This window comes from Eptesicus fuscus, chromosome 10, assembly GCF_027574615.1.
Source record: "Eptesicus fuscus isolate TK198812 chromosome 10, DD_ASM_mEF_20220401, whole genome shotgun sequence".
Taxonomy (NCBI): Eukaryota; Metazoa; Chordata; class Mammalia; order Chiroptera; family Vespertilionidae; genus Eptesicus; species Eptesicus fuscus.
In genome coordinates, this window is record NC_072482.1 from 62,030,639 (window position 1) to 62,046,107 (window position 15,469).

At 37.2% G+C, this 15,469-nt stretch overlaps 1 protein-coding gene across 1 annotated transcript in view; it reads right to left on the reverse strand.

The window, feature by feature from the left end:
* REV3L (REV3 like, DNA directed polymerase zeta catalytic subunit) overlaps positions 1-15,469 on the reverse strand; it is a 153,098-nt gene that overhangs the window by 55,326 nt on the left and 82,303 nt on the right. The window contains exons 10-13 of the mRNA XM_054721757.1: positions 15,322-15,441; positions 11,484-11,721; positions 5,860-6,002; positions 1,075-5,230 (exon numbers count right to left, since the gene is read on the reverse strand). Of these exons, the coding sequence (XP_054577732.1) occupies positions 1,075-5,230; positions 5,860-6,002; positions 11,484-11,721; positions 15,322-15,441 (4,657 nt within the window). The remainder of the gene's footprint in view (positions 1-1,074; positions 5,231-5,859; positions 6,003-11,483; positions 11,722-15,321; positions 15,442-15,469) is intronic.

Consider the following 15,469-nt stretch of genomic DNA (forward strand, 5'->3'; position numbering starts at 1 on the left):
CTGGCCTGCAGGATTGGGTGGAAACTGGCTCTCCGACATCCCCCGAGGGGTCCTGGATTGCGAGATCACCGGTGCATGATCAGGGCCAGGGAGGGATGTGGGAGATTGGTGGGGAGGGACTGTGGGGAGAGCTCCAGGGCATATCCGGCCCATCTCACTAAGTCCTGATTGGCCAGACCCCAGCAGCAAGCTCACCTACCAGTCAGAGCAACTTCCCCCTGGTGGTCAGTGCATGTCATAGCGAGCAGTTGAGCAGCCTTAGCATATCATTAGCATATTACGCTTTGATTGGTTGAACGGCCGACCAGATGACCAGACACTTAGCATATTAAGCTTTTATTATATAGGATGCTCAACCTCAGTGACACAGATGGTATAGGATACCAACTTAACTACTAGTTTATAAGTAAACCAGTATTGTGATTCCAGCCTATTTTGCTATTAGCTGCATGTATGCATATCTGTTATCACTTCTCTGAAAAGATTCTTAAAAGAAAGAAGAGATAACGGGGTGTTAATTCCATCCTGCACCCTTAATAACTGTACAAACTAACAATAGTAACAATATGACTAAAGATGTTGGCAACAAGAGGGTGGTATATATATCACAGAAACAACTTAATCTTCACTTAGAGATATAAAATAAGAGTACTTAAAATATATCTATGCTCACTTTCACACACTTTAAAATATAAACTTCTTTTAAAAATTATGAGTTTACCATTTTAGAAATAAATACCATTTTAAAAATAATACTTTTAAAGTATTATGACATCCTTCTTAATGTGGCATCATATCACAGAGAGCCAGTCTTTGCATCTCTAATCCTTAATGGAGACAGTGTTAAATTATAGTAGATCCAAAACCAACACTCATCAGCTTAAAGAAATTTCTCCAGGTGTAAGCATTCAGCTATTCTGTGAATTTTCTTAACAAGTCCAAATTATAAATAGTTTTCTTAATGATATACTACTTACAAATACAGTATCAGTCAGAAAACTAGCAGTAAGGTACCAAATGTTCTAAACGTGGTAATTATTCAGAGACCCAAGGGGAAAATATAATTCTGATTACCTGGGCTTTTCTGGTACATCAGAAGGATTACTGCAAAATGGTTCCTGGTAAATAGTTTCTGAAAGGTCATGATCCAATAAGGTTGCCATAATTTCTTCCCTACTTGGAGGGGACATAAGTGGTTTCAGAATATGAGCAGTTCGAGGGGTGAAACTGCCATTTTTAGATTGTGAGGGAGAGCTGGCAGACCTTGGTGAACTATCAGGAGTTGGTGTCAATATATCATTATTTCTTGACACATACAAATCTAAATCCTCAGAGGCTGCATCAACAAGTTCACCATCAGGGGAGGATAGTATTGTAGTGAAAGAGGCATTGACCGAGTCAAGAGATTGTCCCATTTCTTTTCTGGTATGACCTTGAATCCAGTCTGAATTGCCAGGCTGTGAGAGGCTAAAAAACACTTCTTTGCTTACTGAACTCCTATTCAATCTGGATTTTTCATTTAGACAGTCCTGTGCCTGCTGGACACAGAAAGAATCCATTATTGAATTAGACCGAGTTGTTAGAGGATGGAAGCTATTTTTCCACTGGTTGTGGCGATGATTCTCATTGCTCTCTATGGATGATTTATCAAATAGTTCAGGACTTAGAGTAGCAGATCTAATCCACAAGGATGAGTCTGAGGCATGATGCTTGTCTTCATCACACTTCTTGTTATCATGACTTAAAAACTCAGCTTTTTCTATAGTTTGTCCTGGGAAAAGATCCTGAACTGCATCACTTAGGAACTTCTGAGGCAAATTCTGATCAGCAGGGACAAATTGACTCCCAGAATAAAAGCTACAAAATCCAGTTTGACCAATTGTATTAATATCAAAATTATAATTATGTTCAGGAGACAAGCTATCTTCAAGTGAGTAACAACTTTCAAAACCTGGATCCGAAGAAAAGATGGGACTATCATCCGACAGGGAGTTATCCAACTGGCCAGAGTTTTGCAAATTTATGGCGTCTACTTTGAGAAGTTTGGGGATTTTGTCTTTAGGTTTTGTACTTCTGGGAGTTCGAGGTTTTCTTGGAGATGTTACTGATCGTGTTCGTTTAGTTGTTTTGTTATGCTCAGGGGGAACGGAAATATTGTTGTTTGGCTGATGGTTATTAGATAATGGATCTTGCATAATATTTGCAATTTGTGCTTTCTGCTGTCTTTTCTGTAACAATTCTTTCAGAACCGCCAGTCCGGACTGTCCTTCACCAAATACTGAAGGTGCTGACACATTTTGACTTTTACACGAAGAAAGTGCTTTGGTTTGTGAAACTGCTTCTGATTTCTGTTTTACCCTTTCAGGTTTAAAATTTGACATACCTAAAATAAAGCCCCTTTGTTTTTGCTCCCATGATATTTGTTTGATTGGACTTCTCAGGGAAGTTACAAAGTAATTAGGCATTTGACTTTCCTCTGATGCTGCATTTCCTGGGGAGTAAGTTTCGCTGTGCTTTGACTGTTCTGCCATGCACACAAGCTGCTGCTGACTATCTTTGCAATGCAAAAAATTAGGGGCATATGCCTGGTCTGGCTTTGACTCTAGGGAATTACGATATTCATTTAATTTTCCAAAGGATGACAAATAGTTCTTTTGCGTATTTGCATTCTCTTCTGTCTTTGGAGACATTATACCCGAAGATATCTGTGTATTCTGTGCAACCTGAGACAAATGGTTTGAAAGGTCAAATATATTTTTTTGAATCAGAGTTGATTCCTTTAGAGTAAATATGGCACTTTGATTATGAGGCCTTTGAACATTAATTTTTGAGTTTCCAGGTCCCAAAGAATTACAAACAACTGAAGGATGCAAATCATCTCGAGAACTGGGGAATGTTTGCAAATCTATAGGCTTCTTGCTTTCTAAGAAAGAAGAAAAGCAGCCAGATAAATTCTGTTGTGCATGTATTCCAGTGGTTTGGGGAGCAGAAAGGGGATGATCTATAGCAGAGCCCATTACTGATACATCTTTCTGTTTATTAAGTAGTTGAGAATCACTAGAACTCTGTGAGGTCTCAGATACATTCTGATGTTTCAGCACAAATGTAATTTCAGTGCCAGTTGGAGATTTTAGTTTTTCATCTTTAAGTGTCATGTGCTTTCTCGATGTACCTTTTTCATTTTTTTGTTTCTGTTTTGTTCTCGGCTTCTTTTTCCCATCATCTATTACTTTATTTGTTTGATTTCGTTTGTTCCTTTTCTTAGTAACTACTGAGGGATTAACATGCTTTATTTTTGATTTCTTCACCTGTGTTCTTGCTCGACTATTTTTTTCTATACTGTAATTAACAGTCTTGCTATTATATGCATTAGGACCCTTAAAAAGCATTGCTTCTTTATCTGCAGCAGCTATAATTTCTTCAGCTCTTGGATCTGTGGGAGACCAGCACCGAGGTGGAGAAGAATTTATGGGACTTGTGCTTCTCTCAGAAAGAAAACCTAATTTAGACATAACATCACTATAATTTAAGTCACAGTCTTCGGTTTCAGCATTATAAGATGGTGAGGGAGGAGAAAGAATAGCATGTGAACGCTTTTTCCGGAAAGACAAAGTTCTTTTAATATTTTCACTATTTGTCCTTTGTTGCTTACCGGTTTTTTTCTTAGCAGATTTATGTTTTGTTTTTCTTCTGTGACTTTTCTTTGGTGTTGGTGGATAAATGGGATATTTGGTCGCAGGGGAGTCAGGAACTTTTGGCCAAAAATCCTTTAAAGGTGCAAGCTTTTTATATAGTTCCATTTTTTCCTCTGTTAATATTACCTGTTTTTCTTTAGAGTCTATTTTTCCTAGCTTCACAAGCATATTTTTTCTCCCTCTAAATCTATTAATAATAATATACTTTATAATGACAGGGGGCAGCTTTTTAGACATTTTTCTTCGTTTTCGAGATTTAAGAGTTCCATCTAAACTTTCACCAATTTCCATGGGATGAGGTAGGCTAATTTTTGAGTTGTGTGTTACAAAACTTGACTCACTATCTTCAGTCTCATAATTTACCTTGCGTTTGGCTCTAAGGGTGTATTTATTTCCATACAATCCAAAGGACTGCTCAGTTTCTAAGGTTCCATCTCCAAAGTGACAGTCTATAAAACTGTCTGTAGGTGTTTTATTTTCAAAAGCTCCGCGGGTGACTTTAGTTAAATCACTGGCCAATACATTATTCTTCTCAGAATTACTATTACAAGGATTATTTTGTATAGAATTATCTTTTGTTGATCCAGTCTCACTAGTTTTGGTAGAAGTCTCTTGATGACCTACAAGTTTCTTTTTATTCATTTTTAACCGGGACTGTTTATTACTGGGTTGTAGTTTATATGTGACAGGAGAGAGTTTCTGTGGTCTACTGAGACAATTAGAAAGAACAACACTAGGAAAAAACATGTAATGTGCTGCTTGCTGGCTGAGATTTGGCTTTTCTGTTTTATGTTCTTGAAATTCTTCATATCTAATTTTAAGTTTATTTAGTCCACTTTCATCAGCAATGCTATCAAGAGAATGTACCATAGTTCTATTCTCCCCTGAGCATGATAGCAATTCACAATTTTCAGTTAATGATGAAGGAAATAAACTGTTCAGAGCTGTGCTGTTTCCCTTTTCATTTCCTTCAGAAGATAATTTATTTTTTGAATGATTTAAATCAGAAAAGTTGAAAGAATTTTTGCCCAATGTACTTTCGCTAGTGTGACGGTTTATATGTATAAAAGGGGCATCCTTATCGATTTTTCTAATGTTTGTATACTTTCTACTTGGTACTTGTCTTGTAACAGATGGAATATCTTCATCATAATCAAAAACACTATTTTCACAGGAAGATACTGTGAGGATATCTTTCTTACTACTTTGTTTTTGAGAGTTTTCTGAATGGGCAGTACTGCTTAAAGATCCAGGGTATTTCACAGAGTAAGTGCTTTCATTTGTAAAAGAAGCAACTGAATGATCTAGACCTTTTTCTGTATTGTTTGGCTGTGAAAAGTCTTCAATTAAATCTTCCTTGTTCAAAACATGGGAAGAAAGGGCACTTGTGTGTTTACACGGAAAGGTAATCTTAGCAGAAGATGGGGGTTCTAATGTAGCAGCATCTTTGTGAAAGATGGAAGGTTTTACAGAGAGCTTGCTTGTTGCAATCACAGAAGAGTGGGTTCTAGAATTTTCATTGTCCAATGGATTGTCTGAAATGAGGGGAAAAGAATTTATTTCACTTCCACTCTTAACTTTTAAAATATTTTCCCATACCATGATACTATCACCATAAAAGAGATTATATGAAGTTAAGTTTGTATGTTTAATGTGGCTATCTCAACAAAAAGATTACTCCTACTAGGATAATAACTCAATCTAAGTAATCAAAAGTTAGTTACATTTGATTATTAGTCATTATTTTAAACTCATGTTCCTTTGATCAGAAATAAGTTATATTACTATTCAGTGCCTTTTGGAGAAATAAAGGGAAAATACTTGTCACCTTGAAAAGTTTTCAGAAAATAATATGCTTCTTTTCATCATCACTTCAAATTAGCTGCACATATTTCTTAGTTTCTTATGCTACTTAAATGTTAACATTACAAACTGAATAAAGTTTATGAATCTTCAAATCAGTGATTAACAAATGTTATCCTCTTAAAAATGAGAGAGAATAATTTATCTCCATTCTCAAAAGAAAAAATTCTGGAGAAGGACAAAACACTATTGTTATAGCCTCACTTAACCAACTATACAGAAAGTGTAACTATAATTTTAAAATAAAATGTAATTTTAGTCCCTAAACTAGGAAATGCTCATAGTAGACTTGTTTTCTCACCACTATTTTCATCTGCAGTTCCATCTAACTGAGGTATAGAAAGATTGGCTAGAAGCAAACTGTTATTACTCCATTCCATTTCTTCTTCTGAAGATGAATCATCTTCTTCAGTTGAGCTTCTATGGGTATTTCGGCACAGTGATCTAGAGAATATTAAGATTCACTAGTGAGTATGACCATTAGAAAAAAGCACGTCAGACTCAAATAATTTGCCTAATTTGATGCTATAGTAGTAAAACGAAACAAAAAAAGACTTGAAATTTTTAACTTTAAAAAGAAAAACAGCTTTACTTTGCTTTAGTATCACATCCTACAAAAAGTTATTGTAAACAGATTTTATAATCCCTTTTATATGAGCTAGACGACACCATCATTCCTGTATTCAACATTCTACAACATGCTGGATTAACATATCTCATCATGTTCTTCTTTATACTCTCCCTCATTCTATTATTAGAGAGAATAATAGGTGACAGAGAACCTAGTAATTTCTAAAAGGGTGGCATCTGACATCCATAAATACACAACCACTACATAGAAGTCTCCATAAATACACAACCACTACATTATGAACTGGAAAAGACAAACAAAAAGGTGAGTAAAGGAGTATCAAGGTTAAGGTTGAAAGACAAAAAAATAACTGGGATCAGAGAAGGGCCGGGAAGTAGTAAAGGTGTTGTTGAGTCAATCCAGCAGTGGCTATAAAGTAGGTTTACTGAGGAATTCAGATGGATACTCTCTCTAAATTTTATCTCATATAGATTTAAATTTATTCACTAGAACCTAGCTTGATTATTTCCCTTCTATCTGGTTGGGCAAACTTTCCTTCTATCCATACCTAATTTGTTCTTTCTATTGTCTCAAAAATTTGAAAATATCCCATATTATTCATGGAACAGTGTCTCCATTAATCCTTTCCTAATTTGTCCTAATACCATTCTTTTAAGAGCTGAAAGGGTTATTAGAGGTCATCTGGTCCACCTTTCTATCCCATGCAAAAACCATATTTTTAACAGACTTAATACCTCAACTTTTACTTTTCAGTATATGGAGCTTACTGTCTCACAGGGTAATCTTTTCCACTGTTAATGGCTCTAATTGTTAGTAATTTTCCTCCTATATTACACAAAATCTTTATTTGTAACTTCCATACATTCTTCCTGCTTTTGTCCTCTATTGCCATATATAGCAGGTCTATGCCTTTTTCACATAACCTTTAAAATATTTGAAAGCATTTATCATTTGTCCCATAATTCTTGTGTCATTAAACTAAATATATATTTTTTCTACAGTTCTTTAAGTGACAGTATTCACAGATCCTTCTAGTTTACTTACTCTTCTGTCCCTTTACTTTCTTAGTATTCTTAAAATATGGTATATACTCATGACTGAATATAATATCAAGTATATGGGTAGAATTAAATGACTCCTTTTCTAGATACTATACTTCTATTATTCAATCTCTCTATAATATACACTTATTAAATCTTTAGGTTTGTTTTTCCCAAAGTTAACCTGTGTATGGTTTTCACAGAATTGGTCCAGTCAAAGAACACCCAAGCATTAGTTAATCATAGAATAAACCATATTTATACTAGAGGGATAGAGCCGAATTCATGAATTCATGCATTGGTGGAGTCCCTTAGCCTGGCCTGTGCCCTCTCGCAATCTGGGACCACTCGGGGGATGTAGTAGTGCGCAAAGCAGCAGGCAGCTGGGGTGGAGCCCAGACCCGGGCCAGGCACTATGCCGTTCCTGCTCATCCCAGCCCCACTGCGCCTGCCGCCACCGCTGCTCGGTAGTGCTGCTGCAGAGGTGAGAGAGGCTCATGCCGCCCAAAGGTCAGCTGAGCAGCATTCCCGCTGTGGGAGCATACTGACCACCAGGGGGCAGCTCCTGTGTTGAGCGTCTGCCTCCTAGTGGTCAGTGTGCGTCATAGTGATCGGCTGTTCGGTTGCTTAGGCTTTTATATCCTATACCAGGGCCTGGTGCATGAAATTCATGCACGGGAGAGGAGGTCCCCTTAGCCCAGCCTGCACCCTCTCCAATCCAGGACCCCTTGGGGGACATCCCTCTCATAATCCTGGACCGCTGGCTCCTAATTGCTCACCTGCCTGGTCAACCCCAACTGCCCCCTCCACCAGCCTAGTTGCCCCTCACTGCCCCCCCTTGCCAGCCTAATTGCCCCCAACTTCCCTCCTGCTGGCCTGGTCACCCCCAGCTGCACCCCTCCCCGCTGGCCTGGTCGCTCCTAACTGACCCCCCTGCCGGCCTGGTCACCCCCAACTGCACCCCTCCCCGCTGGCCTGGTTGTTCCTAACTGCCCACCCCCCCTGGCCTGGTTGCCTCTTACTATCCCCCTGCCGGCCTGGTCACCCCCAATTCCCCCCCCCCCCCCTTGCTGGCCTGGTTGCCCCACGCAGCCTACTTGTTCAGTTGTTTGGTCGTCCCTCACTAACGCCCTGCCGACCTGGTTGCCCCATGCAGCCTGCTTGTTCAGTAGTTTGGTCGTCCCTCACTAAACCCCCTGCCGGCCTGGTCGCCCCATGCAGCCTGCTTGTTCAGTCATTTGGTCATCCCTCACTAACCCCCCTGCTGGCCTGGTCGTAGGCAGCCATCTTGTGAGGGTGTGATGGTCAATTTGCATATCACCTCTTTATTATATAGGCTAATAAAAGCCTAATATGCTGTGTCCGGTTATCTGTTCAACCAATCAAAGCGCAATATGCTAATGATATGCTAAGGCCGCTAAACCGCTCGCTATGATGTGCAATGGGGCCAGACAGTCAACCAGTCTATCAGTTGCTGTGACATGCACTGACCACCAGGGGGCAGATGCTCCGACTAGTAGGTTAGCTTACTGCTGGAATCTGGCCAATTGGGACTGAACGAGATGGGCCAGACACACCCTGGAGCCCTCCTGCAGGACCTCTCTGGCTGGCCAAGCTCCTGCATTCCTCCCCGGCCCGGACTGTGCACCAGTGGGTTCCCTCAACCTGGCCTGTGCCCTCTCTCAATCCGGGACCCCTCGGGGGATGTCGGACAGCCAGTTTTGGCTCTATCCCTCAGGCCAGGCTGAGGGACCCCACTGGTGCATGAATTCGCACACCGGGCCTCTTGTATATAGTTAGGCTGGCACTACTGGTAACAAGTAGATAGTGACTTTATAAGAATTTTATACTGTATATTTGAATGTGTATCTATTTACTTAGTACAGGTATAAAAGTATAAATTAAACAAGGTATAATCTAAGAAACTGTAGAAGAAATTCTAATGGTACACTGAAGGTAAACTAAAACAATGAGAAGAATGAAAAAAGAGAGAAACAATGGAAATAAGAAAAAAGTGAAATGCCAAAAGATCAAATAAAAATATTAGTCAACCAACTCTGCTAAAATATAAAAAATAATCCAATTTATTACAGCAAGACTTAAATACATCAAAAAATACTATAATTATTCTATAATAGAACCCCAAATCTGTTAGACTAATAGGTACAGTTGGCAGCCAATAATTAAATTCACCATTTTGGTAATCATAAAACACTACAGACTTATTGTACTATTCATAAAGTAAAATCCATGGCTTTCCCACAGAATTGTTAAGCCCAGAATGAATTAAAGTTCTATCTAGTCTATATTTGTGAAGCTAAGTGATTCAATCTAAACCATATAATTCTACACTTTATTAGGCATCACCTATTTAGTTTCAAGATACTTTTGAATCTATATTCTATCATCTAATGCATTACCAATCTCCAATACATAAGACAATCTCAATCCAATGCAGCATGATACTTGGCATACGGAAAGTATTTAAGTGGTTTCTGAGAAAATGCAAAACAATCCAAATTCTGTGAACCCACCTAATCAGTCACTGCTGCCATGTACTCTCCTTATCCACAAGGATGTTACTGTGTGAGACTTTGTTAAATGTCTGCCTGAAATTAAGACTCAATACAATAATTACATTCTCCTAAGTAATCATACTTCAAAAGGATATAAAGACAGTAGAGCATGACTTGAATTCATGGAAGGTACTGATATTCTCTGCTTTCTTTTATAAATGCCCACAAAGTGTTTAATTATCATAATCATCACCCCTATTATGGGAGACTAGAACTAGAAGGAGACCAGTTAAAAAGTTTGAATCACAGTATTCCAGATAAATGGTAATAAAGGACTAAAATAGGATATTCCTTTGGGAAGGAGGGGAATGGAAGGATAGAACAGAAGTCACAGAGACAGAGTTACCTTTCAGGGTTTAACAACAAACAGGATGTAAAGGAAGGCAAATCAAACATGACACTGAAGTTATAAACTTTCAGAACTTGGGGGGTAAAGTGGTTATCATTACAAAAATAAGGAACAGAGAAACAAGCCATTTGACAGCATTGTCTATTATCATTTAGGATGGCCTATGCTCCAAAAAAGGTGATGTGACTGAGGCATTTCCCAACAAGTTATTTCATGAAAAGATTTATAAAATTTACACAAAAAAATTGGCAAAATGTATAGAATAGTTACAATGATTAGGTAATGTCACCAAAAGGCATTTTAAGATACTATGAAGGTCAAATCAGTCAAGAAATCAAATACTGATTCTGTCTGAACTAGGTAAAATCAGGTCTTCAAAAGTCAAAGGGGCCCTTGCCAGGTGGCTCAGTTAGTTGGAGCATTGTCCTACACACTGGGGCAGGTATGGGAAGCAACCAATGGATGTTTTTCTCTCACACTAATGTTTCTGTCTCTCTCTCCCTTCCTCTCTCTCTAAAATATCAATAAACATATCCTCGGGTGAGGATAAAAAAATAAAAAGAAATAAAAAGGTCAAGGAGCTGAGTCTTTGAGGGAATTTTCACTGTGACAGCAAAGGGAACTGAGCATACTATGAAAATATAAAAGACAGTTCTGATTTATACCCAGGAAAAGGGATCAAAAATTTTATTTTTATATTAGGTAATGTAATATATGTAATATATATGTATGTCAACATAACATATAGATTAACCTCTTTCCCCTTTCAGTAATGGCTTTGGGGTGTGTGTGAAATCTTCAAACGTGGACTTTAGATATCTTAGTATTGCCTGCAGAAGTTTACAGGAGAGACATACTCAGCGTTTCAGGCTGAGAAGCCTAATTTTTTCTACAAAAAGAGCATACAGTTCAGGCATAGACTCAAGCCAATGAAGTTCACAAGAGATTGGTTTAGAAAACCTCAGTGCCATCTTATTCTTTTATCTTGAGAAATGAACAATATCAGTGTACGCATCTGAGACTTATTTTTAATATTTAATTCCTTCAGTCTAATCAGACCCAGAAGCCATTCCTTGTCTTGATTGACTTTATAACTGTTGTTCCACCCCGTAACAGTTTAACTCTCAAAGGTATTTTTTAAATTCAAGTTCTGGGATAAGGAGGCACATCTATTTTGTCCCACGAATTACCGGCATATTAATACTGTGTATATAAATAGATGATTTCTAAAAGTCAGGTTTATGGGAAAGGGAGAACTGGAGGAAGGTGGTCAAAAGGTACAAACTTCCAGTTATAAGATAAATAAGTAAACATGATGACTATAGGCTGTATGATATATTAAAGTAACTGAAATAACAGAAAAGTTACCTTTTTGTGGCACAATGTTCTTCAATATTGCTGTCCCATCTCTGAGACATAATCAAACTAAGCTCCATTTCTTCTTTTTCAATCTGTGGTTCATTTTCTTCATCATCACTATTTTGGGGGTTTTTAGTGTTTCCAAGGGAAAGACATGGCGGTGGCTTCCGATTTCTTTCCCCCTGATATCCATCATTTTCCAAACCAGCAAGAAGATGTACCAAAGCCTCATCAGGACTGCTGTCCACTATAAAACAAGTAAAGTATCAGCAACAAATAACTTAAGTTTTCTTAATAATTCAACAATTCAGAACAATTATAAAACAACAACAAAATAAAAGATCCTTGGACCATCTGCACTAGAATGACTGTGTCCTTATTAAAAAGAAAATTCCAGACCCATCCCATATGTACTAAGTCAGAATTTCTTTTTTTAATATTTTAAAATATTTTTGAAATTACAGTTTATATTCAATATTATTTTGTATTAGTTTTGGGTGTACGTTAATCAGAATTTATGAAGTAGGACCCAGGAATTTGCATTTTAACAAGCTGCCCAAGCTTTTGCTGCACAATTAACCTTGAGGAACATCAAACCAATATTGTCACAGTGTTCAAAATAAATATAAAATATATAAATTAATGCTAAGGAAGTACCTTAAAAACAATATATGAATACCTTTATCCCTTACTTAAGCTTTACTTAGCTCATAAGATAGTCAAATGAAACCTGTAGTTAGTCGAATAACGCAAGAAAGCTTTAAAAGTGGTTAATAAGATTACTTGAAACACCTTCAAGTCAACAATGAAATATTACTTCATATGCATTAAGGTTGTAAAATCAAAGACAGGTAATAAAAAGTGTTGATAAATATGTGAAGAAACTGGAACCTTCATACATTATTGGTCAGAATGTAAAATGGTGTAGCTGCTTTGGAAAAAAATTTGGCAGTTGCTCAAAATGTTAAACAAAGGGTTACCATATGATCCAGCAATTTCACTCCTAGGTATATACCCAAGAGAACTGAAAATGTATACCCACACAAAAACCTATACATGAATAATTATAGCATCATTGTTCATTATAGGCCAAAAAAAAGTAAAGACAACCCCATATCCATAATCTGTAGAGTGGATACATGAAATATGGCATACCCATTGATGAAATATTATTCAGCCGGAAAAAGGAATACATGCTATAACATGGATGAACCTTGAAAACATCATGCCAAGTGAACGAAGCCAGAAACAAAAGGTTATATGATTCCATTTACATGAAATGCCCCAAATAGGTTAATCAAGAGAAAACAGATTAGTGGTTGCCAGGGGCTGAGAGGAAGGAAGAATGGGGATCGACTGTTAATGGATATGGGATTTCTCTCTGGGGTGATAAAAGTGTCCTGACATTAGATAGTGGTAGTAATTGCATACGCCATGAATATCACTGATCTGTACAGAGGTGAATTTTATGACAATGCGAATTATATCTCAATAAAAACTATTATTTAAAAAAAGATCATGAAGATTTGTTCTAATCTAGTACACAATCTTATTCTCAGTAAAATGAGATAATGCGTTCCTCATTTACTAAAATACCAAGTTTCAGGTTTTCTTTGTAGACATTAAAAGAAATTTATTCTGTCATGCTACCAGATATAAGGGGAAAAATGAAGGTATTTGTTTATAAGAGCCATTTTGGCAAAAATCCATTTCTTTAAATCTATAACTGCAGTGTTTTATTTTTCCTGTCTCATACTTGAAAAAAATGAGTATTAGAAAATGAATTATAGATATTTGACTCTCAGATCTTATTTATTTATTTAGTTAGTTAATTAGTTATTCCTCACCTGAGGATAGAGTGGAAGAGAGAGAGGAAAGAGAGGGAGGGGGAGGGAGTGAGGACGGGAAGGAGAGAGAGAAACATCAATTGGTTGCCTCCTGCGTGCACCCAGACCGGGGCCAGGGAATCAAACCTGCACCCAAGTATATGCCCTTGATTGGGAATCAAACCCATGACCCTTCAGTGCACAGGCCAACACTCTAACCACTGAGTGACACCAGCCAGGCTGACTCTCAGATCTTTGACAAACATTGAAAATGCATTTTTGCAAATTTAGGCAAGTGACATATCTGCTGATGATACATTATATTTGTACTAGAGGCCCGATGCACGAAGTTTGTGCAAGGGGCTCAGTCCTCGCAGCCGCGGCAGCTTGCCTCGGCCCTCGCAGCCCTGGCTTCATCCGGAAGGTCGTCCAGAAGGATGTCCGGAAGGTAATTCAGCTGTCAGGTCTAATTAGCATATTACACTTTTATTATTATAGATACTGTGATAAAAGAAGGATATTCCTCCCTCCCTCTCTTTTTCAATTTCTTAACTTTTCTCTAAGTTCCTCTCTTTTAACTGTTTATTTTTTTATATCTAGAATGTAATTTAGGGATATATATATCTGAATATATATATTCAGATGGAAAAATAAAACATTTTAGAGTATGAACGTCAATTTAATATTTTACTTTGTTCTTTGGATTTCTTTCTGCATATGCCATTCATTTAAAATATTTTCTTACTCCTGTCTAAAATGTTCTTGAAGTATGACTATGCATAATAATTTTGGTATTATCCCTACTCAATTCATGTTCCATTCAAATGAAAATGAAGCAAAATAGAGATAGACTCTGAGAGCAGGCATGGACACGGACAACTGTGTGGTGATTCCCAGGGAGAGGTGGAGAAAGGTGTAGTAGGAGTTGGAGGAGGGTATAGGAGGGGTTAATGGTAAAGAAAGGAGACTTGACATGGGGTGATGAATACACAATACAATGTGCAGATGATGTGGAATTGTGCACCTGAAACCTGTATAATTTTGTCAACTAGTATCACCCCAATAAATTCAATAGGAAGGGAACAAAAAAGAAACTGTAGGTAAAAGAAACAGGGCATTGTAGAGAGGTATGATGCATCTGATGCCATATCTCATTTGATACAATAAGAATAAAAAAAACAGAAGTAGCCCTGCCACTGTGACTCAATGATTGAGTGTTGACCTATGAACCAGGTCACTGTTCGATTCCTGGTCAAGGCACATGCCTGGGTTGCAGGCTCAATTCCCTGTGGGGCATGCAGGAAGCAGCCAACCAATGATTTTCTCTCATCATAGATGTTTCTCTCTCTCTCCCTCTTCCTCTCCCTTCTGCTCTGAAATTAATAAAAAATATATATTTTAAAAAAAAAAAAGAAAGTAAGCAAGGAAAGAAACATAAAATCACTACACCAAGCAAAACAAGAGGCATGAAGTTCAATGATATCTCCTTTTTTGCAATAACATTTTAAATAAATTTCTGAAAAGGATGTCAGTAATTTAGACTAAATTACTGAAATGAAATCTAGCAAATGGCATTTAAGGAGATGCAAAGACACTCAGAAATAACTGTCATTATATCCCACACTGACCAAAAATTAATCACTTAAAAGGAACTGTCCAGGAAAATTTCTGATATTCACCAAGAAAGACTCAATTATGATAATTTATTAATATACTTAACATTGGAGAATTTTAATTAAAAATAAGCCATTTCTCCCCTAAAGCAATATCATTTTCCTTTAACTAAAGTGAAATTTTTAAAAAGATTACTATTTTCTTTTACAGTTGTTTAGAAAAAGCTGTGTAGAAAACAAAAACAAAGCTACTTCATTCAATGAAGTTTCATTTTTATACTAAGTAGAGTAAGGATTTATTGAACATGCAACATTAACCTCTTCAAATCAAAGAAAAAAAAAACCTCTTCACATATGCACTTTCATTTATTTAAAATACTGAAAATTTATGGTAGAATTGTTACTTACAGAAAACTGGTGTCTCACTCAGTCTTTGGGACAAAGGCTGAAAAGCCTGGCTATTTTCCATGAGGTTCAAAATTGCTTCTTCATTAATAAGCGCTTCTTCTACTTTATGTATAGTGTGACCTTGAGATGACAAAAATATATAAACATT